Raw genomic sequence first — 24,554 nt, forward strand, 5'->3', positions numbered from 1 at the left:
AACGTAAAACTAAAACCAACAAAAATATTAATTATTCCCCCAATATTTTTATATTTTTTTGTTGTAGCACAGCCTGTTAAAAGTTTTTTTATTTACGGCGGAAAAAGTGGATTTTAAAAAGATTAAATTTTTCAACTTTTAAAAGGCACGATTTCTTAACTCGGTTGTGGATGGGTTTTTTGGTTTGGAAAACCTTTTTGTTGGGGGTTATCCTCATCTTTAATTTGGTGTTTAAAATTTAAATAATCCCCCGTCTGCTATTTAATTTTAATTGTCATAATAAAGCATTTTAAAACAAGCCAAGAGGTGTGGTAAAAAAAACGGTTTTAAAACCCAAAACCTTTATTTTCGCTCTTCCGGAACTAGAAAAATAAGTAATTCATTAAAGGTTCAAAGTACCAGCTTGCTACCGGGCCTCTAAAGCTGATTAAGGGGGAATACAATGATTTATCATATCTTTCATTTTTGAACACCCAAAAGCAAAAATTCCTTAACCCAAAAAAAAGAAAAGATGAGCTTTACCGAAAGAATGAATTTTGGTCCAAATTTGGCCCGTCTTTTAAAAGTTCCCAAAAGTAATAATTTAAATTCTCAAATAAATAGAATTCTATTGTAATTTTTTTTAAATGGCATAACTGGATTATTACTTACTGAATTTCGTCTAATTGCGGGTAAAGGCAAAAGCTTTTGAAAACCTTTCTTCTTTTTTAAAATTTTTATCCCCAGGCCAGGAAAAAGCCGGCCCCAGTTTTGCAAAGCTTTTGAAAAAACCTCAGGTTTGAAAAATAGGAACGGGAGTTAAACCTCTGGGGGACCGTAAAAAGGGGGGATGGATAAAAAAAAATTTCCAAAATGTGAAACCAATATAAGTGGTTGGTTTTTCCAGTTGATTTGGGATGGACCCCTGCTTTACATGTTGTGATCGAAAATAAAGACTTAAAAACAACAAAAAATTCCTTTTTAAAAAGGAAAATAAAAGCACTTTTTTCCCCCTCAAAAAATTTACCTGAAATTTCCCGAGTAACATTAGTCTTTAGGAAATAAATTTCTCCCTTTCCTCTATCTTGTAAGAGTACACGATCCCAAAACAGGGGCGTTAACCGGAGGCCCAAACCCAAAAAGGGGAACGGTTCAAAAACGGAGCCTTAAAAATCGCTTGTCGTCAAGGTTAGCACCTCCCTCCTCTCCGCTCAAAGCGAAAACATTTTTAAAGCACTTTTCTTTCTCAGACAAAAGATTAAAAAGCACCAAGCGTTCAAAAAAAGGAATGGGGGAAAAACACCCCAACAACAGGCTCAAGAAGGGTTATAAAGTTCTTGTCCCAATTCCATAAGTCTCCTTCTCGTTCTCGTAAATCTTAACACCCCGACATTACACCACACACACAAAACACGTTTTTAAATGGATTCCAGTCAAAGGGAAATTGCTGGAAAACTCCACAAATCTGCTTTAATAAAAAAAAGAAACCCAGCCTTTTCTTTATGTTGGTATGGGATGGGCCTGTAGTTCTATAGACGGGGACACAGGGTGCTTAAAGCTTATTCGGCATTTTGAATTGCCCAAATTAAACAAATAAATAAGGGGTAAGTTGTCGCCCATCGATCCGGTTTCTCCTCCAAAGAGAAACAAAGACAGGAGGGTAGGTGTCTAATTTCTTGTTTGGAATTTACCCCCGACGCCACGCCCCACCCCGGGAAGCTCACGCCTGCACAGCAGGGTCAAATTAAAAGACACGCGGGACAAATTTAACCCAATCTATGAAAAAAAAAAAAACCCAAAGTTACACGATACCTAAGTTTTTGGAAATGATTTTGGCTTTTTTGGGGGTTAAGACGTGGGCCACCCCCTGGTGGTGAGGGAGGAAGGGGAGTGAAACAGGCGGAAAAACCCGCTGGCCAAAGCTTTCCGGAGGTTTTTATGTTTTCAAGCTCCTTAAAAACGACAAAATGCTCGGGCTAAATTCTTGCTTGCCGAAATCCTTCTCCTTTCTCCTGCAAGAAAGGGGGCCTTTGTCCCGATGGGCACATTCATAAATCCATTTACAGTTTTTATTTTGTATTTATTGGGTTTAAAATTGTACAACCCCCCTTCTACCCCCCTCAGGGTTCTTCAATTTCTTCAAAAGGACAAGAGGCCATTTATCTAACAATAGGTCTCCCCCAAAGCACTGGTTTTAGGGGAAAATCCCCAAGGCCTCTTAAATATACTGTCCCCCTTCCTGAAAGAAAAAAGGCCTAGGTAAAACCTCCTTTAAAGCTCTCGGTCAGGATCCCCCAGCCCCCCCCCCCCGCATTTTCCCATTTATAATAAAATATTCTTTGGGAAGTACGTGCCTGATTTGGGGCTAAACTAATTTTAAAACACAGGGCCAAGGGCTATGATAAAAAATAAAATGGGACCCAAACCTTGGGGGCCGAAACCGGACTGGAACTGCCAAGGTTTTTGGCTGTTTCCTTTTTTTAAAAGTCTCATAAGAGTTTAAAATGGATTGTCTCAGAAAATTAGAATATTGTGATAAAGCTTTATTTTTTTTTAATGCAATTAAAAAAAAGTTGCTTCTGGGCATTACAAAAAAACAAATAGCAAGCCTTTTTTTCTTTTATTTATTTGGTTACACTTTAAAAAACTTAAAACCATCTCTAAAATTTTAAATTTCCTCAGACCAAATTAAAAAAAGTTTATAAATATTTTTCGGCTCAGGAAACCCCTTTCATGTTTCGAGAATTGAAAAACAAGTGTTTTTTTTAATCCCACTAGATACTTTTCATGATTTCTAAATTTTAGAAAGGATTTTGAGTTTTTTGCTGTAAGCCTAACGGAATATTAAAAGAAAAAAGGTTCAATATTTCAGGAGAAGAACCGAATGCTGCTTTTTGTTTTTGAATTGCATTCGAAAAAAAAAAACTTATCACAAACTAATTTTTTGGGCAGTCCGTATATATAAGGGAAAAGACAAACCCCCCCTTCACCCGGGGCCGATTGAGTTTTTAAGCAGCGTTGCGGGGTAACCCGCCTTTAGATTGGGTGGGGGCCTTCTTTTTCCCCCCCTCCCCTTTTTATGAAAACCCAAACAGTGGACAAAGCGCACGTGAGGGGGCCATTTTCTCCACATCCACCTGGGGGGTCGTCCGGCGTTTCCACACCAACAGCCGGGTTTTTCGTCCTTTTGGTAAAAAAAAAGGCTTACGGGTCAGTTGGGCGTTCGTGGAAGAAACAATACAACTTTCCTTCCTTGCCCCCCAACGCAAGAAAAATGAAAACCAATTTATTCCATGTCCAAAAAGCAAAAAAATTGGGGCGCCCCAAAAGGGGGGAAAAAGGGGGGAAAGGGCCCCCAACAGGGGGATCAGGGACTGCAAAGTGAAATTGAAGGGTTTTTCTGGGCTGTAAGAGCCGGTGTTGCTTTAATGCTGCGTGCCCTGGCTGCTGCTGGGCCCCGGAACACGCTGTTTCGGACGTTAAGGCCTTGACGCCCAAGGAAAGGGAAATACTCCAGTTACAACCAAAACTGCCTTTTAAATCATTGGAGTGAAGAACAAATGGTTATTAGCTAAGACAATAAGTTTTTCCTCCGAACATTATATTTCAGAGTAAACACATCAGGAACCAAACTAAAAAAAGACCATTTTCTATTATTTTGGTTTATTTATAATTAACAGCTTATTTCGGCAGGATAATTTTTTCCCGTTTAAAGGTGTGGTTTAAATTTTCATTTAGGCCTGCACTAACCCTACTTATCACCCGCGGACCGGGTGTGACGTGCAGTTGACAGATTCCACCGAAAATAAATAATAAAAATAAAAAAGAGATAAAAAGAAAATAAAAAAATTCTCCCCTTATCACCCGCGGGCCGGATGTGACGTACAGTCGGGCCGAGTCCGGTCCGCGGGCCGTAACCCTGGCACCACTGCTCTAGATTATTGGGTCGGAGGCCGTAATCTCTGACAAACAAACCCCACACCTCCTGAATGGATAGAAACCACAAGAGGCAAGTGAGAACATATGTCTCGCATTTACTTTGGATGAACTGACTCCCGTTTTTTCTGCACTTACTTATTGACAGTCACTTTCTGGGTGGAGTCGTCGTCGCCGCTCGCCTGACGGTGGAACGGAAGCGGAAGCCGAGGTCTTCGGCTCTTTCCGGTTGAACTCGGCCTCAAACCGGCGCTCGACCGCTTGAAGTTGCCGTTTCGTCCTGAGCTCATGAGACATGAGCAGACGTTTAGCGCTTCCGGAGTTGTCCTGAAACGCGATTGGACAGTGGCAGGCGCATTTTGATTCTATTGGTCCAGAACTACGTCAATCGTTCAGGGGGGCGGGCCGAAGGTGGTTAAAAAGAGGAAATCGATCCTCATTCAAACACAGTCGGTTATTGTCATTGTTGTGCAAAAAGTGTCGTGTTTAAAAGGTGAAAATGTGCAGAGTCGCGTGTCTCCTGGCGCTCGTCGTGTTAATGAGCCGCGCTGCTGAGGCGTTGGACAATGGCCTCGCGCTGAAACCCACCATGGGCTGGCTGCACTGGGAGAGGTTCATGTGTAACATCGACTGTGACAAGGACCCCAACAACTGCATCAGGTGAGAGAGCACTGAGCTGCTGGAGCCAAGTGAAAGCAGGAGTTACTCCAGTACAACCACCAACTGGTCCTCTTTTAAACATCTCATTTAGGAAAATGTCTGTAAGAAGATCATTTAAAATAGATTCAACATAAATAAACGCTCTTAAATGCACAATATGGGGTTTGTATGCACAATAAAATAAACCGACACATCTATGGGGTGATTAAAAACAAAGAAATGTTTAAAGAAACACACTTGTTTAACAAAAGGGAAACCCTAAACGTGTACATGTACGCATGGTTTATCTAAGAATTATACTACAAACTAATATGGTCATTACTTTCAATGCAATCATTATGACAGCTTGTAATTATCCTGTGATCTCAGAAGGAAATAAATTGACAGCAGAGATTGTAAAAGGTGTTGATGAGATTTAATATACCTTTATTTGTTCTTTGAGCTTTAGACACTGGGAGATAATAATGTGACGTTAAATGTAATAAACTAAATTTGCCATGCACTTTGTGAAAAGGTCTGCACACATGCCGGGCATGTTTAAGGCAATATGGTCACAGACAGTGATGAACCCAATTCACGAGGAAAAAAGAATCAGCAATAAGAAAAAAAAGAGGAACACAGATGAAGAGAAATGACACTATCAGTTTCAACATCAACCTGCCAATTATTTTCTCAAATAATCAATATTTTCAGAACACTGTGAAATTGATCATCACTAATAGGTCCTTAAAATCCAAGGTTGCGTCCTCAAGAGTCTTGTTTTGTTTGACTTGCTGACGAAACCCAAATATATTCAATTTAAGTAAGGCACGCCAATGCAGCATATCATCTAATTTCAACCAATTATCAAAATATTTGCTGATTCATTTTTGTGTCAATGAGTTCAGCTCTCATCAATCATTATTTATTCATCTGCTTATTTTTCCCAAGTAACTAATGAATCATTTAGTCCATTAAATGTCAAAAAGCAGGGGGGGGGGGGGAAAGCCTGTCACGTTTTCAAAGCCCAAAGTGAGAGATAGATATTCAGTTCTAGAGCTATTCAGTTTACTGTCATTTATAAGAAAGACACAATCTCAAATTTGAGAAGCTGGAAGCAGCCAACATTAGTCTCAAACTCAATCCGTTATCATAAGAGCTGCAGATACATTTTCTTACAAGAGACAAATCGATTAATCATTGGTCATAACAAGTTAGTAAAGTCTCTTTTTGTCTGTAAGTAATGCAACATCTCATTTATTTTAGGGATGCTTTAAAATATAAAAGATAACTCCCTTCCTTTGGACAGCAAACTTTTTTTTCTCCGAAGATGAGCTGTCCAACAAAAAGTTGCCTGTTGGCTGGAAAGTGATTGTGTTATGTCGCTGGCGACAATATACAGAATGCACAACAGAAACACTGGCATCATGAGAATAGCACGTAGTTGAGTCTGCCATATTACTCCTGCACATGACATCGAACATTGGCATCTAAACTGATACTATCGGCCCCGCCTGTCTCCTCCCGTTGCCCTGGCAGCGAGCGTCTGTACATGCAGATGGCGGATGTGCTGGCGAAGGAGGGCTGGAAAGAGGCCGGTTACGAGTACATCTGCATCGATGACTGCTGGCCCTCCCACCAGCGCGATGCCCAGGGCCGCCTGCAGGCAGACCCACGAAGATTCCCGGGAGGCATCAAGAAACTGGCGGACTATGTGAGTAGTAGATGTAATAGAGGCATGGAGACTCTATTGGTGTGTATATGTCATAATTTCTCCATAGGCATCAAAGACAGAAGGGTTTAGGTAGACCTAAGAGAAGCGAGAAATACTTTCATTTCTCTTCACCAGCTGGAAGGATCTGCACTTGCAATATGACTTGTTGTATTGTTTCCAGGCTATGGGGCTGCATTATGAATATTATACATAGTTATATAATGGTAAACTATGTCATATGTAACACATATTCCCTTTGATGTGATTCCACGGTGCAATGCGTCTAATTTTGGCAAATCTTTTGACAAAAAGTAAACTTTTTTGAACCTCTGGTTAAATAACTGATTACAACGTCAGATTACATATGATTATACATCCATCTGAGCCAACCTGCAGTTATTTACATAAGGAAGGGGAAAGGACCAGATGTGGAATCCAGGTCTCAGAGTTCACACCAGTAGAAGTTCAGCACCTGTTGAGCCAGAGGAGATACGTGGGCACGTATCTGTAGGAGTGCAGACGGTCGTTTGGAGCTGGAGGCCACTGTGACCGGCCGGTTCTCACACAGGCAGCTAGACACACTGAGGCAGAGCTGTGTCCTGGAACAGAGGATCAAGCTGTGCAACATCGCCACCTGCTGGTTAATGTCCATATCACAAACAGAATCAGAATAGTTTATTGGCCAAGTATGTTGCACATACAAGGAATTTGACTCGGTGAAAGGCGCATTACTATAAACATAGACAGAGAATAAAAAATAACACAAATATATATATATAATAAAAACAATACACCGTGCAGTTTAGTCTTTTGTTTTACATGTATGTACAACAAGAGCGTACATTTAACCAGTCAAATCCCATGTATGTGCAACATACTTGGCCAATAAAGCTGATTCAGATCTTTGCCTGGATGGGTTTGGGTTTAATATCACATGCTATGATTTCGTGTATGTATTTCTCTGTTTTAAGGTCCATTCTAAGGGACTGAAGCTGGGCATCTATGCAGATGTTGGGAAGAACACCTGTGCTGGATACCCTGGCAGTCTTGGTTACTATGAGACAGATGCTCAGACCTTTGCTGACTGGGATGTGGATCTGCTCAAATTTGATGGCTGCTACATGGACTGGACCTTACTGGGAGAGGGTGAGTTTAATATTCTGAAGTATGATGTACATGTATTTGAACATGGTGATGAAAGAACAAAGTCCACAATTACTGCTACTGTATGTACTTCACCTAAAGCAAATGCTATTGAAGCGCTCATTGATATGAATGTAAATAAGCATTAAATATTTCTACATACAAGCTTTTTAATGGGGTTTAATCAAACATGTTATGATTTATTCTGCTTCAGGATATGCGAACATGTCAAAAGCACTGAACAAAACCGGGAGAAGTATCCTGTACTCCTGTGAGTGGCCTTTGTACGAGTGGCCTTTCCAAAAGGTGAGAGACAAGTTGTTTGGTCTGTGCACCACTTTAAATTACAGCTGCAACTAAACAATTAACTTTTAGCAATATATATTGTTTAAAGCAAAAAGGCTCCAGCTCTAATTGAAGGATTTGATGCTTACCTTCATAATTGTATATTAAATCACATTCATTTGTCTTCAACCATGTTGCAACTAACAATAAGTGAATTCAAACCACGTTGGAGCAAGATCTCTAAAATGTATTACGTTTTTAGAGATGTGGAAATCATAACTATCATTTTTCACAAATGTAGCCTTTTTTTTGGCCAAAACAATTGCAGTTGTGAAAATAATTGGTATACTATCTGGCCAATCTTGATATGTATTATGGGTTTAATCTTCCAACATTCCACCCACACAGTAGCAAAACAAACTAGAAAATGCATTTCCTGCTGAAAATGCATTGGAATGCTAACATCTGAAAGCTTGAAGCTGAAAAATAAAAGCTAAATTGCTGAAAATGTTTGAAAATAGCTGAAATATGAAATGAATAACTGAAAATGTCTGGAAATAGCTGAAAATGTCTGAAATTAGCAGAAATATTTTTTGAAAAAGCTGAACAAAGCTGAAAATAGCTGCCAACAGCTGAAATAGGCTGAACATAGCTTAAACATCTGAACATATCAAAAAGGGAAACTTCCTGCTGAAAATGTTGAAGCACAAACATACTGGATAGAAATGTATAACTGGAAAAGATAAGCAAAACTTTATCTTCTAAATATTCCAAGATATGAATCACAATCCAAGAAATGAGAGTGGGAAAAGTCAGACATGAAAATCAACATGAAATTGAGAGTCAGAAGGAGAAAGTTAAATAAAAAAAGAGAGGGAGAAACCAGGGTGAAGGATAGACGAGATCTAAACACTGAGTGGATTTTGTACAAAAGCACTTTTTAAACCCTGTCAAAAAAACATGATCAAATCAACAAAATAGTAGAATCAAGAGGAAAGATTCAGCCGAACACGCCGATATGTTTGTTATTTTTGTGGGTTAATTGTGGCCTGAGAAACTCTGAAGCTGGTTCTCCTCTGATATCTCTCCATTTAAAAACACGCGGTTTAAAGTTATAAAAAATTATTAAAAAGTTATAAAAAAGTTTAAAAGTTATAAAAAATTATTAAAAAGTACTAAAGTTATAAATGTTTTTAAAGTAATTAAAAAGTTTTTAAAATGTAAAAAGTCATTAAAAAAGTTATCAAAAAGTTAAACAGTAATTATAAAAATGTAACAAAAGTTATAAACAATTCAAAAAGTAATAAAGTAATACAAAGAAGGGAACTACGTTCTACAGTAGCAAGGTTCAATTCTTAACTAATATGAAAAACAAATACAGCTAACCAAGTAATTGAGTTGGTATGAGTCTGCATTAATCTTCAGTCAGGAGCCACCCATCTAACCTAAAAAACTAACCTCCATATAAAAAAGTTAAAAAGTAGTAAAAAAGTTACAAAAAGTTTTAAAAAAGCTACAAATGTAATAAAGTATTCCTATGGGCAATTTAGAGATCAATTAACATGAGCATGTCTTTGGATTGTGGGAGGAAGCCCATGCTGCCAAGGGGAGAACATGCAAACTCCTCAAAGCGGGACCGCCACAACCGGGTATTGAACCATCAGCACTCGCTGTGAGGCAACAGTGCTAGCCACTACACCTCCGTGCAGCCACACAGATCTAACCTAAAAAAACTAACCTCCATATAAAAAAGTTAAAAAGTAATAAAAAAGATAAAAAGTAGTAGTAATGAAGTTATAAAATAGTTTTTAAAAAAGTAAAAAGCTGAAGCATTCCAACTAAATATGAAGAATACTCATTGCCGGTTGTTTGCTGCTTGATGCCACACATCGTGTTACATGACATAAAAGAGCATTTCCGTGCCTGCAGCCCAACTACACGGCTATTCGCGAGGCCTGTAACCACTGGCGCAACTTCGCTGATGTGTACGACTCATGGAGCTCCATCAAGTCCATCTTGGACTGGACCGCTTCTCATCAAGACGTTATTGTCCCCTCGGCTGGGCCTGGAGGATGGAACGACCCCGATATGGTACTCTGCGCTACTCCGGCTCTTATATGCTCCTCTGGTTGACCTCAAACTCTATAGTAGTGCCATTCAAGCTATTTTACTTCAAAGAGGAAAAGCTGGAGGAATAGTGTGAAACATTTTTATTCACTTTCTGCAGCGCGATGGAGATTGATAACCCAGTTAAATTAGTCACAACCAGCAGCTGACTGACCTAGCTCAGCACAATTCTGTAAAGAAATATCACTATTCCATTCATTACTATTTTAAGGGTTCAATGGGTATTTTTTTTTTAAACGGCACTGACGTCAACAAAAAAACTTATTGTAGATTGTTCTGCTGCATACCGTCTGTACACCCAAGGTTGCTGTTATTTTCATATTTAGCTCGTGATCGGGAACTTCGGCCTCAGTCATGCCCAGCAGGAGTCTCAGATGGCTTTATGGGCCATCATGGCGGCCCCTCTGCTGGTGTCTAATGATCCGAGGGACATCTGCCCTCGCTCCAAGGAGCTGCTGCAGAACAGACTCATCATCGCCATCAGCCAGGACCCACTCGGCAAGCAAGGGTACCGCACTGCCAAGGTGGGGGGAGGTGGCATAAAGCATTTAAACTCCTGGAATGAGCCGTTGGTACATTTAGTCTCCAAATAGAAATGCTGTAGTCAGCTTAATAGAGCCTTGTAGACAAACTTTAGACTTCTACACAATGATCTTAATTGTATCATGTGGGGAATGATCAAAGTATTGAAGGGCAATTCTTTCTACAGGTGGACAATTTTGAGTTGTGGGAGAGGCCTCTGTCCGAGAGCAGACTGGCTATCGCTGTGCTCAACATGCTGGAGATCGGCGGCCCACGAGGGTTTTTCATCGGAGCGGTTCCTGGCTGGAAGATCTGTGACCCCAGTGTAACGTCACTCAGATCCTGCCTCAGCACAAGGAAATGGGCGTTCAGACTCCACAGACCAAGATGGTGGTGTCAGTCAACCCCTCAGGCACAGCTCTACTGACCGTCACGCCGCTCCAGAAGCTGTATTGGGAGAACACGGTTGAGAACCGCAAGCACACTATTTTATAGCGCTGCGGTGGTTTTGTACTAAACTTCACTATTGAATTTCTTTTTCCAATGTCCTTATGTAAATACATTTTTTAACATTTACTTGAATCCTCCCAATACTGTGAATAATGTATTTCAGCTACTTTTTATGTTTATTAAATGACTGGAACATAACACAAGCTGCGAATTGTCCAGATGTTGCTGCCAATAATATTTAAAGACAACTTGAATTTTGCACACATGACAACAAACAAGAGGTGAAGGAAAGGTCCAAACGTCAATGTATGTTTTAATACATTTATTGAAAATAGTGACAACTTCCTCCATGAAACTGACCCACAGTTTAGAACTGGATGACCTGGCCCTGTAAGAGAACGGGAAAACAAACCGTGGTTAGAACAAGCAGAATTAATACAGAGGTGTAAAAGAAATGTGGTTAACTATAAATACTGCTGGAAATTTCAATGCATTCACAATTTACTTCGAGTACGCAACTTCTGCATCATCTTTAAATAAAGACAGTTAGTGATAATTTTACATTTGTTGGCTTTGACAATGCGAGGGGAATTGATTAACGAGACATATCTACATGAAAGAATTTTCTTGTCGTAAAATACATTTTAAAAATAGGAGAACTGCATCAGGTCAGAAAAAGGTAGGCAATCAACAATTGTATTAGATTATGTACTGAGATTTCTGCATTAATGGCATGTTGACTCATTGCAACTTTACCAATATGAAAACCAATCGCAACTCGGTATAAAGGGGGCATAACATTACTTAATCCTAAAATGAAAAACAGTTTAGGGCAAGATAAGTCATTTTTATTGTTCACTGTATTGTCTCCTGCATGAACATGCGTACCACTGTCTAAAGCAGACAAATGCATTCTCGCCTGCCTCTTTGAAGTACCACAAGTAAAGAATCATTTGAGTTAAGGTTGTGGCTGTAAAGAAATTTATTCTGCAGCGATAAAATTTGGCTAAACGGAGCATCATTTTATATCGTTATTTATTGCAAATAATGTGCATTATTCTGATTGTAGTGCTATATAAGCTTTGAGGGCTTTTGGAATATTGGTGCATTTACACATTTGACAGAATATTTTCATTTTAAGATTGCAATCATACGACAAATTTAAATATGTTGGTAAGTTTGGGCACATCTTACAAAAACCTTATATAGCAACTAATTCTGCCTCTTTACTGTGCCAACTGTTATCTTCTGCTAAATTAAATCCATGACCGTCCTCTTCTGCAAGAACTACACTACCAACCTAGTAGTCTACACATGTCAATGATATTGCATCAGTGACCGGTCTGACCAATATAACCAAATCACATATTGGATTACTGAATTTCAGTGGCACCGCTAAATAGTTGACTGATAACACGGAGAGTTAGAATGATAACCATGAATCACCAGAAAGCACTGTTGGCCAGAGGGTTTAGGAAGGTATTTGAGGCGCATCAGTCTGTACAGTTCATAAAGCTTAACTAAAAGAAATCCCTGACATACAGAGCATTGCATGAAAGCACAAGCCAACGTCGCTAAATAATGCGATGTCGAGGACTCCTACCTTTCTCTTCTTGTCACCTCCCAACTCGAAGTGCTTGCATCTCTTGATGGCCAGCATTCTCTTGGATCGGCAGTTGGGCTCCACACACTCAAGCCTCAGGACAATCTTCTTTGTGGTCTTGGCCTTAAGAGACAGATCACCATTAACTCAAGAGTTCACACAGAGAGAAATTCTCAACATGGACGCTCTCATGGCACTGGACAGAAAAGAAAAGCATACCTTTTTCCTGAAGATGGGCTTGGTCTGGCCCCCATAGCCGCTTTGCTTTCTGTCGTATCTCCTCTTACCTGCAGAACAATTTCAGTTCAGCCACATTTCATGACGACTCATTTACGATAAAACTGCATACCATTAAGAAAAGAGGATTAATTACCCTGTGCATAGAGGGAATCCTTTCCCTTCTTGTACTGGGTAACTTTATGGGGCTGGTGCTTCTTGCACCTCTTGCAGTAAGTCCTGCGGGTCTTCGGGACGTTCACCTGGACGACACAATCGATAAAGGATGAGCACACGTGCAATGAACGTGGTCGTAGGCGGAGAATTCGTTTTTAGCGCAACAGCTAACAATGTGGGGAAACCAATAACATCAAAGAAAGCCTGACAATAGGTAGTTATATATAGATCATATGTGACAACTGCTCAACATACACGTCTATTTGACCAAATGGCTAAACGTAGAGCAGAACAAGTTCTTAAAAAAGACATAATGGTCCCGTTCACGGACAGTAGACTCGTGTTGACCATTGCAAGATGGCTAACTGGTCGAGCCCCGGTGAGGCCTTGAAGCCATTTAACGTAATTTCAGTCCTAAATGCGTGTAGACGTGTCGCTGCATTATTGCGCCAAATGGAAATGATGTCTTCATTCACAACGTTAACGTTGACAAACATATATCTGTTATTTATATTAAAAGAAAAGGCCGGTTTTGGTGGAAGAACGCGTCACAGAAAGCATTTCGCCACATGCGTAAAGCGGAGCTAAAAGACCATCAAACAAGAGCAAAATGTCCACGAGACGGTAAATACTACCATCGTCGTGTGTATCGAGACGCTGGTAACATATGTGAAGCAACTAGAAGCAGCCACGAATCTTTAATCGGCGAGATTGAGTTCGATTCTGTAAAGTGGATCCGAGAAGTATTTTCCTACCATGGTGCCGTCCCGATGCAGAGGAAAAGAGAACGTCGAATCCGGAAGCAGTTCCTAATGTAGGGCTCTGCGGTGACGGGGCTGTACAGCCTGCCCCCTAGCGGCGAGGCGTGGCAGGAGGACAACAGCAAACAACGCACCAAAATAAAGGCTCAGCTTCATAAATGCAAGGAGTTATTACCTTCGCATTGAAAATGCCGGAAGGTTATGTTTTGATCGCCGTGTATTTATTTATTTATTTATTTATTTGTATGCGTGTTATTCGCAAATCTCAAAAAGTATTGAACCGAATCGCAAAGGTCATGAACAGGTCAAAATAAAAGTGTATATTCTAAAAAATCTTTCGCAGAACTCAAAAAGTATTGAACCGAATCGCATGAAATTTGGTGGGATCATTGTTTATTATCCGGGGACCAGTTGATTAGATTTTGGGATCGATCGGGTCAAAGGTCAAAGGTCATGAACAGGTCAAAATCTTTCGCAGAACTCAAAAAGTGTTGAACCGAATCGCATGAAATTTGGTGGGATGATTGTTTATTATCCGGGGACCAGTTGACTAGATTTTGGGATCGATCGGGTCAAAGGTCAAGGTCAAAGGTCATGAACAGGTCAAAATGTTCTTGAATCGCCTGAAATTTGGTGGGATGATTGGTTATTATCCGGGGACCATTTGATTAGATTTTGGGATCAATCGGGTCAAAGGTCAAGGTCAAGGTCATGGAAAGGTCAAACTCTTTTTTTACCATAGCACGATACATTTTTGTCCAATTGGCATGCAACTAATGCCAAAATGTTCATAATTCAATGCCCAATCTTGTGATATGCGAAGGTATGCGCTCTACCGAGTGCCCATTCTAGTTAATTTAGTCTTTGTATGCCTGCAGAAGTTATCAGGTTGAAGATAAAATAATTATAAACCTGTAATACTGATGTTAGCAGTTTACTTAATCAATAAAATAAATAAAAGGGAAGTATACGCACAACACAAATGGTCCTGCGTTAATGTTTAGCCCGCTTGCACTTATCACTAAAACCATCCAGAGGGCTGATATGAAAATGAGTAGGAAGAAAAAGAGGAAGTTAGCACAGTCAATTCCTCTCTGTGGGTGGGTTTGAGTTTCTTGCATTACAGACTAGCACATTCTTTGGAAGGCGATCAACTGAGGCAAAGGTTCATGTCACCGCTTTAAGCCTCAGCATCTGAAGTTGTCTTTCTGATGCTGTACTTTTGTGAGTGTCTGGGTAAGTGTCAACGCTCTTTGAATGTTGGGCTGGAAGGCCATTTGCTCATTTAAGTATAAAGAATAAAAGCAGCTATAAGAATGCATTTCTTTTAAAAGCCTAAGGACAAAAGTAGTTGTGAGTAGATTCGTGCGAACACTGAATTGAAACGAAATTAAAGTGTGGATGTAAATCCTAAATGCAGTGTGGACAACACTAAAGTCAAACCATATAGTGACATTATCTGATAAAATGTAAATATGTTATATTTGTTTCTGCATTTATTGTCGACAATGATACTATTGTGCTGCACGTTGCATGATTTTGAAACCCTTGCATCGACACATCCTGCAGCTTTACAGTGGTTTGTATTTTCATGTGGTCACCTTCATAATCTATGGATCACACATATCTTGAATCATGTGAATTTTTTTGCACGCATTAGAATTTAAGGCATTAAGACAAAATTATCTTTAGTTACATGCCAGGAATTCTGATTCATATTGGTGTGTTCTGAAACTGGACCTGCACAGAACACAGCAATGTTAAAATGATCTGGTATGTTAGTATGTGTGAGAGGTTATTCTTTGTGGTTAGATATAACCTTTAAAACTTCGACTGAACATCCACACAAACACTCAAACACACATATTTTGTTGCATGAACCCCTTATCTTTCAGGAAATGTCAAGAAGGAGAGCCTCTTGACAGGTTCCTGTCAACAAAAAAAACTTTTCACAATATAGTTGTATTTGCTGTGTCATACATAGAGGACATCAAGCAACGCGGTTGCACACTCATTAGAGTTTATTTGTGAATTGAACACATTAAGGTAGAGACAAAGATGACAATATGGACGGTTTACAAAGATACTAACTTAAACAGCCACCTTAGCCCGAAAGGGTGAATATATATTTAAAAAATACAGTATCAGGTGATTAGTTGATTTTATGAGAATTATTTTAAGGATATACTTGGAACATTCTTGACTTCTGAGTTGCTAAAAAGTTCCTTTGTGTACACTAATAGGTGGAATTTTTTTCTTTTTAAAAAACATTTATTGATATGATAGAGTCATGTTAATTTACATAGTTTATAGAATTTCATAACCCATGCTTGAGCAACAGAGAGGATAAGCATTAGAAGGTGAGAAAAAACTCCTCTGCAAAGTGTTATAGTGTTTGGTGTGCTGTGCAAAAACAGAGGGGAATTCTTCAAAATGAAGTGGTGAAATACCAGCACACATCACAGGTGAAACATACATTTTCAATATTCTAATGATAACCACTTTCTCAAGAAGGAGATAGATATAATCAGGTTGAAGTGCTGCAGGGCTATGGGTTTCTTCTTCCTTCATATTGCAGTAAAACCCTGATGCAACTTCCCTATCGGTTCATCTGTGTCAGCCACCGTGCGTCAACTCCCCTAAAAAAAGACACAAAGAACTCTCCTTCTGGTGGCCATGATTTAGTGAAGCGCTTTAGCCGACTGGCCCCACTCGATCCGACATAATGAGACAAGGGATGCTACATCGGTGTGTTGGTCGTTCACTATCAGAGCATGCTGACCTCTATACTCAAGTTAGTGATGTGAGATAACATGAGGCGGCGAATGAGGAATGAGTAAACAATGTTTCACAGAATAGGGAACACTGCTGTATGTTTATGACGGCACAAACAAAACTGACTGGTATTGTCAGTCTAGTGTGAAGAAATGTCTCACACACACACACTGGTTAGCAGGGAGGGACAGAAGCTTCTGGTGGTGTTAAAGTTCCAGTTCAGATGATAGAAGGAAGTATTCACAAGCTGAAAATAGGCTGAGGTGAAGTGCAAACACATCTCACAGAGACAATAAGCAGTTCAGCTGTGTGCCAGAGGTTTAGTTTGAGCATCTGATCTACGATTTACTGTGCAGTAATGCACTGTGACTTCCTACCATTCGTGCACTGTGTACTTTCATAGTATTTTAGAATAGCATGTGTTTTTAGACAGTGTTTGCGGTAAGAAAAGACATCTGTGAATAGTGCTTTTTGATTATTTTACTTCTGCACCAGTCGGTTCCAGCTAAAGCTGACTGTATTGCCTGTGTCATAGGTCATAAGTCAACACACTATATAGCATGTCTATTGATATTCAATTGGGATGAATTATTCCACGTCCCAAAGAACTTTTCTGCAGCATTTGTGCTGATTTTATTCTTTCTTAACCAATTCACTGTGAAAAAACTCATGTAGTGAATTATGTGAAACTTGTTTTTTCAAAATGCGAAGATATTTAGAGTTTATATTTGTGTTGTTTTAGGAATGACGGCATATGTGAGTGCTTTAACAGAATCTACATTATCCTTATCCCTTAATATCCATTAGTTGTTCTCTGCCCCACCAGATACAGTAGCAAGAACGGTCTTGTCTCGTTTCAGCTCTGCGCCAGAGGTCATCAGGTGTTCAACACAAGACAAATTGAGCTGTATTAAAGTAAAAAGAGACCAACTTTTTTTGTTTGCCTACTCATGTCATAATGCAGGTCAAATGTCATTTTGTGGGTAAGCCTTCTATGTGAAAGAAAAAGCCTTATGATGGGAAGATTGTTTAATATCTTTTATGGTTTCCCAGTTAAGATGTTGTTGTACTGAAAACACCAAAAACATAAAACAAACATAATTTGAATGTGTTACATCAGGAGTGTCCAAACTTTTTGCAACGAGGGCCAAATTTGATAAAGTAAAGATGCCCTGGGTCCAATAGTTCCTTCTGACATTTTTTTCACTAAAGCAGTTACATGAAAATACAAACTGTTATGAAACAGGTGGATTTACCTATCTTGTGGGGACATAAAGCTGGTGACACAGTCACATTGTGGAGATTTGGCTTGTTAGGGGATAAAACGGGTACAAAGATGGTACAATTGCATTTTGTCAGAAAGTAAATCTTGAAAGAAGACTTGGTTTTATGTTGAGGTAAGGGTTAGGATAGAGCTGGTAACATTGGTTAGGGTTCAGTTAAGTCTCCATGAAATGCATGTAAGCCAATATAATGTCCCCAAAAGCCATGAAAACACAAATGTGTGTATTTGTGTCTGCATTCAGAGAAAGCAAAATCAATCGCTCAGTCTATCAAGCCAATTGAAATACAATCACACAAAACTTTTGGATGCAGCTGAATGTGTTTAATATTACAACAATCTAAGAAGAAGAGGAGCAATGTCAGCCGAGCATATTAGGAGCTGATCAGGGATTTGGTGGACAAACTTATCCAAAATCTCCATCCACAGTTTCCTGGCACAAAAGCATTCGAGTCATGCAGCATGTGTGATGTTGACCAAAATACAGTAGCCGAGGGAACCAGATGTGACACACGGGGGAATTTTTGAATTGAAAAGATTGAAAAACAGGCCTTATACAAACTAATAACACGCTGTATGTGCCCCATACTGTATTCATGCTGCTTGCATTTTCATCTCCTTCCATGGCCCTGACTCTATGAATGACTTCTATTTTGGCTCTTCAATTCGGTTTGAGTATGTTTTTCAAAGTAATTGAAGACACTGAGGGGTCAGTGCATCATAACCCAAAAGGCTTTTGACTTATAGTGCTAAGCTGAGCACAGGGATGATGCGGGAGTTAGTCACAGCTCTCAGAGAACCCTTCATTGCCTGAATCCAAGTGTGTATGTGCTGTTCAGTGTTGCTCTGCCACCAAAGAAACAGTTGGTTGTTTTACTACTGTTGTGCTTTTTAACATTATTCCCTCTTCCTCGTTCCCAGATAAATCCTGACTGAATCATGTCAGACAATATACTGGAAGAAATCTTCGTAAAACGGTCTCAGCAGAAGAAGAAGACCTCCCCTCTGAACTACAAGGAGAGATGGTTTGTTCTCACCCAGGAAAAAATAGCCTACTATGATTTTGATTCTGACAAAAGGGTACGTATATGGACCCACAGTAAAACACTTTATTGCAACGGCATCACATTTGTCTGTTGGTTACCTGACTGTTTCCTCATCTGGTAAGCAGAAGCGAAAAGGTTTGAGAGGATCAGTTGACCTCGAGAAGATCAAATGCGTGGAAACGGTCCAGCCGGAAGCCAATTCTGCACAAGAGCGCATGTATGCTTTCCAGGTAGAGATGTCTGTCAATGTACTTCTTTCACAGAAAGGGACTCAGTCAGACACTGTTGTATAATAGTGAAGCATGAACTATATTTCTCAGCAGACAAAAGCGTAAGAAGTGAAACCATCTCTGACACTCACATGAACCGAGGGCTTACAGTGACAGCGCAGGTGTTGCCATTGCACACATGTTAACTCGCAGGTCAAAGTGGCATGAACAAGGTGTCTGGCTGCCCAAGTGAATATTATCACACGTTAGCATCTGTATAATTTGCCTTCATCTTTTGTGACATTTATCACAGTATATTCTGCTGTCACATGTATTAACTGAGCTAGTAACTTCATTCAAATCACCCAATGTCTTAAGATAATAGACAACTTTGACAAACGTGTTTTCTTTTTCATTCTTGCCACAGGTCATTTACAACGAGGGGCCGCTGTACATCTTTGCAAAGACCGAGGATTCCCGGGCCCAGTGGATTAGGAAGCTGAAAGAAAGTTAGTGGATGCATAGAAAGTTACGAATGTGCTATATGTGTCTTGTCAGATCGTATCTTAACATCGCCTAGTGCCCACAAAACAGAAGAACTGGGAGAATATGCAAAAGAAAATGTTGATTTAATGTAAATGTCTGGTGTCTATGTCGATACTTGTGCATAGTGGTGTGCTTCAACAAGGATCTCATACAGAAGTACCATCCTTGTTTCTGGGCGGATGGGGTGTGGCTGTGCTGCCAGCAGGAAGTCAAACAAGCTATGGGTTGCAAAGTGCTGGATAATAAGAACGGTGAGAATGAGATTCCCTTTGGTTAGAAATCGGCAACGACAAACATGATGACTGAGTCATTCCATTCATGTATAACATGATGTCATTAATAGGCTTTACCTCCAAACCATCTCGGCGAAGGGGATCCAGGAAACCCCTTCCTCCTACCCCAACAGAAGTATACAGTCCTCTTCAAATACCATTCACTGATTACACACAGTCAATTATTTTAATACAGCCACTAATCCTGTGTTTTTCCAGGAGATCTCTGTTCGGCCTTTACCCCCACAGCCTCCTGAGGAACCTTCACCCTCTGTAGGCATGACTGTCATGGCAGAGTATGATTACACACCTATGACACCCCAAGACTTGGAGCTTAGGAAGGATGAAGAGTACACCATCCTGGAGATGTGTGATCAGAACTGGTGGAAAGCCAGAGACAAATATGGGTGAGAAAAGGTTAATGTGAGAAGCTTGAGCGAAACAATGGCACACAAAAAAATTGTTTGAGCACGAGTTTAAGAAATCTAGCTAAAGTGTTAGTGAGCGCCTCAGTGTTTAGCCAAGATGTCGTTTTTGTTTACATTATTAATAAATACAATGTGTTTTCTTTTCATTTCCAGAAAGGAAGGATATATACCTCGTAATTATGTTGTGGAAGCAGCAAATGGGCTCGAGCGATTTGAGTGAGTATGGGCACTATTGTACTGTATCTAAATTGTAGTTTCTCATATCATCATTCATTTATAATTACTCTGTCAGTACATGAAAACTCGGGAAAGTTCTCTGTCTGTACATGAATGTGTTTTTGATTGCTGAAGCAATAAAGGTTGCAAAAACAGCATTCGGAACAATTTAGATTCACATTTATTTTCACAGCTGGTATTCCAAGAATATGAACCGTAGCCAGGCAGAACACCTGTTAAAGACGGAGGTAAACGTATTGACATACACAGAGATACAGAGGACAGCCTTGATATGTTTCAACTGGACTTCACTTTTAAGCTTGAATAAATGCGTGTGTGTTGTTTCCCAGAATAAAGACGGAGGCTTCCTGGTACGGGACTCGAGCAAGGCCGGGAAATACACCGTGTCTTTGTTCAGTAAGGGTGGCGGGTGAGTAAGTTCAGCGGTGTTAAACTGCATCTACTGGCTCCAGTCATGTATGAACGTATCAAAAGAAGAACTGTTTCTAATGAAAGCGGAAGCAGAGGGCCACAGAGGGAGAGAGATGTAAATTATTCATGCAAAACCTGGACCAAACTGCCTTTTCAAACTTTTTCATAGCCGGTTTCAGTAAGATTGTTGTAAATAAAGCTAAGAAGATATTAAGGCACACGTGAAAGATGCTGAAAGCTGCGGCTAAAGCGACTTTTCCCTTTCTCCCATTAGGGAAACTGGTGGAAGCTGCAGACATTATAATATCTGCACCACCACACAGGAGCAGTTTTACCTGGCGGAGAAGCACAATTTCGGTACCATCCCAGAACTCATCAACTACCATCAGCACAATGCAGCAGGTTTGATGCAGTAACTATGATAATATTGAGATATAGATTAAGCAATTTTCAGTGTTAAAGTATTGGGAATATAAAACATGAAATCAATCAAGAGTCTCTGCATCAACAATGTTGACTGTACAAGTTTTGTTATCTCCCTCACTAGGTATGGTTAGCAGGCTGAAATACATTATATCTAACCGGGCACAGCCTCCATCAACAGCAGGGCTTGGTTATGGTAAGATTATGACTGTACCAATGTACATTATTGATATATTCTCTTGTTAATCATTATGTCTGGTGATTAACCTCTGGTTAAAGATTAGAAATGGCTTTGTGTGACCAATGTATAAACCTCCACTCTCTGATGCTGAATGCATTAACAACATGATTAGTCGTTATCGCGTTTGAGGGCACGAGCCTTTGTTGACAGCACCATTAGTTGAAGGTAAAAGCAATAAAAGCATTAAAGTTCATTCAATTGTGTACCTACTGGCACCTCTAAAGCTGACGATTAACATTTTATATCTTGTTTGCTTAATGCATAAAAATATATTTCCTGGCATGGGGCTGTAACATCACCATGAAGTTTCCGAGCAATCAGAGAATCCAGAAAATAATCCAGTAAAAACCACAATGTGATAATTCACTTTTTTTCGCATTGATTAAACAAACGTAATATATGGTTTTAATTTAAAAGCTTTGGAGGCGCTCATTGGTAAATAGTGTTCCCTTTGTAAACAGTTAGACTTGCTGTTTGCCCCTGCTTCCAGACTTTATGCTAAAATAATCCGCTGTTGGCCATAACTTCCTCTGGACTTGATAGTGGTCTCAGGTATTCTTATCCAACTCGGCTACAAGTATGAAAGTGCTCCTCCATTCTGCCTTGTTTGCTCCAGGCGTGTGGGAGATTGACCCCCATCACCTCACCTTCATCAAGGAGCTGGGCAATGGTCAGTTTGGAGTGGTGAAGTACGGAAAGTGGCAGGGCCAGCACGACGTGGCCATTAAGATGATTAAAGAGGGATCCATGTCTGAAGACGATTTCATAGAAGAAGCCAAAGTCATGATGTAAGCCAAACTAGATGAGTCTGAATTTGGGCTGAGCTGACCCTTCATTTGGTCATGAAGCTGCTTCATTTGAACCGACTGCAGTTGAAATATGATACTGAGGATATTGTGCGCAAGACTCATGAAACTTGTGTGTCACACTGAGAAGCGTCGTTTCTCTAACTTTTGTGAGAAAAACCCAACACTTAACTTCCTTCTGCTTTTGCTTAAACCAGGAAGCTTCGCCATAAAAACCTGGTCCAGCTGTACGGCGTGTGCACCAAACAGAGGCCCATTTATATCGTGACTGAGTTCCTTTCCAATGGCTGCCTGCTGACATACCTAAGGGAAGGCCTGACTCAGCACCCAACCGCTGTCCAGCTCCTAGAGATGTGTAAAGACGTCTCCGAGGGCATGGCCTATCTTGAGTCCCAGCAGTACATCCACAGAGACCTGGTGAGAGACATAGGTCCACTGTAGTGTGTTCAACTCTACTTCATCCTGTTGTGTTGATATATGCTACGATTAGGTATTTGAAGATAACAGTAAATGTGTAATGATTACATTTTGATGAAGAGTGTTGTTTGTTTTGTTCTCAGGCTGCCAGGAACTGTTTAGTAGATGGGAACGGCACCATCAAAGTGACTGATTTTGGACTTTCAAGGTAAAATACTTACAGGACACAATGAGGCCCATTGGTGCCTTATAAAGTAACTGCTTTCTTGCTATCTTCCCAGGTCAGTGATAAAAGGTAACAGTACATGTAGGCAACTCAAGTAGGCCACTGTAGTTAGGTAGAATTAAAGATTCTTTTCTTGAGTATTTCTCTTTTTTTCTTCTTTGACTCCACAATATTTATTTAACAATTTTAGTTCCTAATTTCTTGCTTTATTAAGATTTTACATACACAGATGAGATTATCTTAAACAATAACAGTCAATAAAGTCAAAGTTAGCTCCATCTCAACTGACTACAGCAGTGAAATGCTTCATATACATTAATACGCAAGTAAAAATGTACACAGGAGCCTTTTTTTGCTTCACAATGACTACTGTAACTTTTGATACTAGGTAGCCTATGTTGGGTTGACAATCCTTCTATAAATTGATTTTGTTTACGTGCATAGAATATTTTTTACATAGCAGTGTTTGGACTTCTACATTTAAAGCGAATAAACTGAATACTTCTTCAATCATTGCCTTAGGTATGTCTTAGATGATGAGTACACAAGCTCAGCAGGTTCCAAGTTTCCTGTTCGCTGGTCACCTCCTGAGGTCCTACTCTACTGCAAATTCAGCAGCAAGTCAGACATATGGGCATATGGTGAGTAAAGTTTTTTTTTTCTCCACACCGCATTTCTGTTCAGTTATAAGTGTTAAATATGAGTTACCATCTGTATTAAAGCGTCCTAGCCGTTTTCACCGCATTAGCTTTTGCTCTACATGTTTAGGGGTTCTTCTGTGGGAGGTGTACACTTTGGGACGGCTTCCGTATGAGCGCCTTAACAACACGGAAATAGTGGATCAGGTGTCACGGGGCCTGCGCCTCTTCCGCCCCCAGCTGGCCAATGAAAAGGTCTACAGCATTATGACAAGCTGTTGGCTTGAAGTAAGTTCATTTTGTATTGAGACGTGGGCCTCAGTAGAAGTCTTTGAAATGATCTTGTACAGACTGATGAGAGTATATACAAATATTAATATATATAACAGCAATCTCAAAGATTCTTTTTGTTTTGTTTTCAGAAAGCAGATGAGAGACCAACCTTTCAGGAGCTGGCGCTGACTGTTCAGGATGTGCTATACGAGCTCCAGTAGATCTAAAAAAACAATCACAACACAGAACTGCCAACTGAGCAGCATCTCCAATGCAACAACTCGAACATATCCTCTGTAATATGAATATACATTATATGAATGCCACTTGTTGATTAACATAACCTTCCTATTATATGACTAGAAGTACAGTCCGACATACTAGCATTTTAAATGTGTATATTGTATTCAATGTTATCTGTCTTAATTGAATCATGAGTATTTTATTCTGTGGAATCATTGTGAAATCTAAACACCTTTGCCTGTGGAAACAGAGCTTTGTGAGAACATATCTATTGCACAAATAAAAGCCAAGTATGCCAGGCTATGAAGTTACTGAAAAATCCTGTGCAATTAAAATGACAACGTCAAAATGTCAAAACATCTGATAGACCTGTTGCTCACATTCCAATCGAATATTAGTTGTATACTATTAATATTGTTATATTGTTATATATTATAACAATAATACTTTTGCAATAATAGGAATTAACTTTATTCCTTAACTAATATGTAATTAATGTTCTACTATTACTACTAATAATAATGATGAC

At 39.7% G+C, this 24,554-nt stretch overlaps 3 protein-coding genes across 4 annotated transcripts; 2 read left to right on the forward strand and 1 right to left on the reverse strand.

Moving 5' to 3' along the window:
* Positions 1-3,957: 3,957 nt before the first annotated feature.
* On the forward strand, positions 3,958-10,998 carry gla (galactosidase, alpha). Its single transcript, XM_056438980.1, is given in 8 exon segments — positions 3,958-4,575; positions 6,094-6,268; positions 7,240-7,414; positions 7,626-7,717; positions 9,626-9,787; positions 10,150-10,347; positions 10,533-10,659; positions 10,662-10,998. Coding segments are annotated over 8 exon segments (1,269 nt in total). The 5' UTR covers positions 3,958-4,414; the 3' UTR covers positions 10,841-10,998.
* A 104-nt stretch (positions 10,999-11,102) lies between these two features.
* rpl36a (ribosomal protein L36A) lies at positions 11,103-13,565 on the reverse strand. Of its 2 annotated transcripts, none has more exons than XM_056438984.1 (5): positions 13,547-13,565; positions 12,772-12,877; positions 12,618-12,685; positions 12,399-12,521; positions 11,103-11,183 (listed from the first exon to the last, which is right to left on the reverse strand). In XM_056438984.1, the coding sequence occupies exons 1-5, from the start codon at positions 13,547-13,549 to the stop codon at positions 11,163-11,165; spliced, it is 321 nt and encodes a 106-aa protein (XP_056294959.1). In that variant the 5' UTR covers positions 13,550-13,565; the 3' UTR covers positions 11,103-11,162. The 2 variants fall into 2 exon arrangements, with proteins under 2 accessions (XP_056294959.1, XP_056294960.1); XM_056438985.1 differs by lacking the exon at positions 13,547-13,565 and adding an exon at positions 13,427-13,444.
* A 1,122-nt stretch (positions 13,566-14,687) lies between these two features.
* btk (Bruton agammaglobulinemia tyrosine kinase) lies at positions 14,688-24,328 on the forward strand. Its single transcript, XM_056438976.1, has 18 exons — positions 14,688-14,788; positions 18,531-18,689; positions 18,781-18,885; positions 19,292-19,373; positions 19,536-19,661; positions 19,754-19,818; positions 19,902-20,089; positions 20,264-20,326; positions 20,520-20,574; positions 20,677-20,756; positions 21,033-21,160; positions 21,306-21,377; positions 22,039-22,210; positions 22,426-22,645; positions 22,789-22,853; positions 23,394-23,512; positions 23,640-23,797; positions 23,932-24,328. The coding sequence occupies exons 2-18, from the start codon at positions 18,549-18,551 to the stop codon at positions 24,001-24,003; spliced, it is 1,911 nt and encodes a 636-aa protein (XP_056294951.1). The 5' UTR covers positions 14,688-14,788; positions 18,531-18,548; the 3' UTR covers positions 24,004-24,328.
* Positions 24,329-24,554: the final 226 nt, after the last annotated feature.

This window comes from Pseudoliparis swirei, chromosome 19, assembly GCF_029220125.1.
Source record: "Pseudoliparis swirei isolate HS2019 ecotype Mariana Trench chromosome 19, NWPU_hadal_v1, whole genome shotgun sequence".
NCBI lineage: Eukaryota > Metazoa > Chordata > Actinopteri > Perciformes > Liparidae > Pseudoliparis > Pseudoliparis swirei.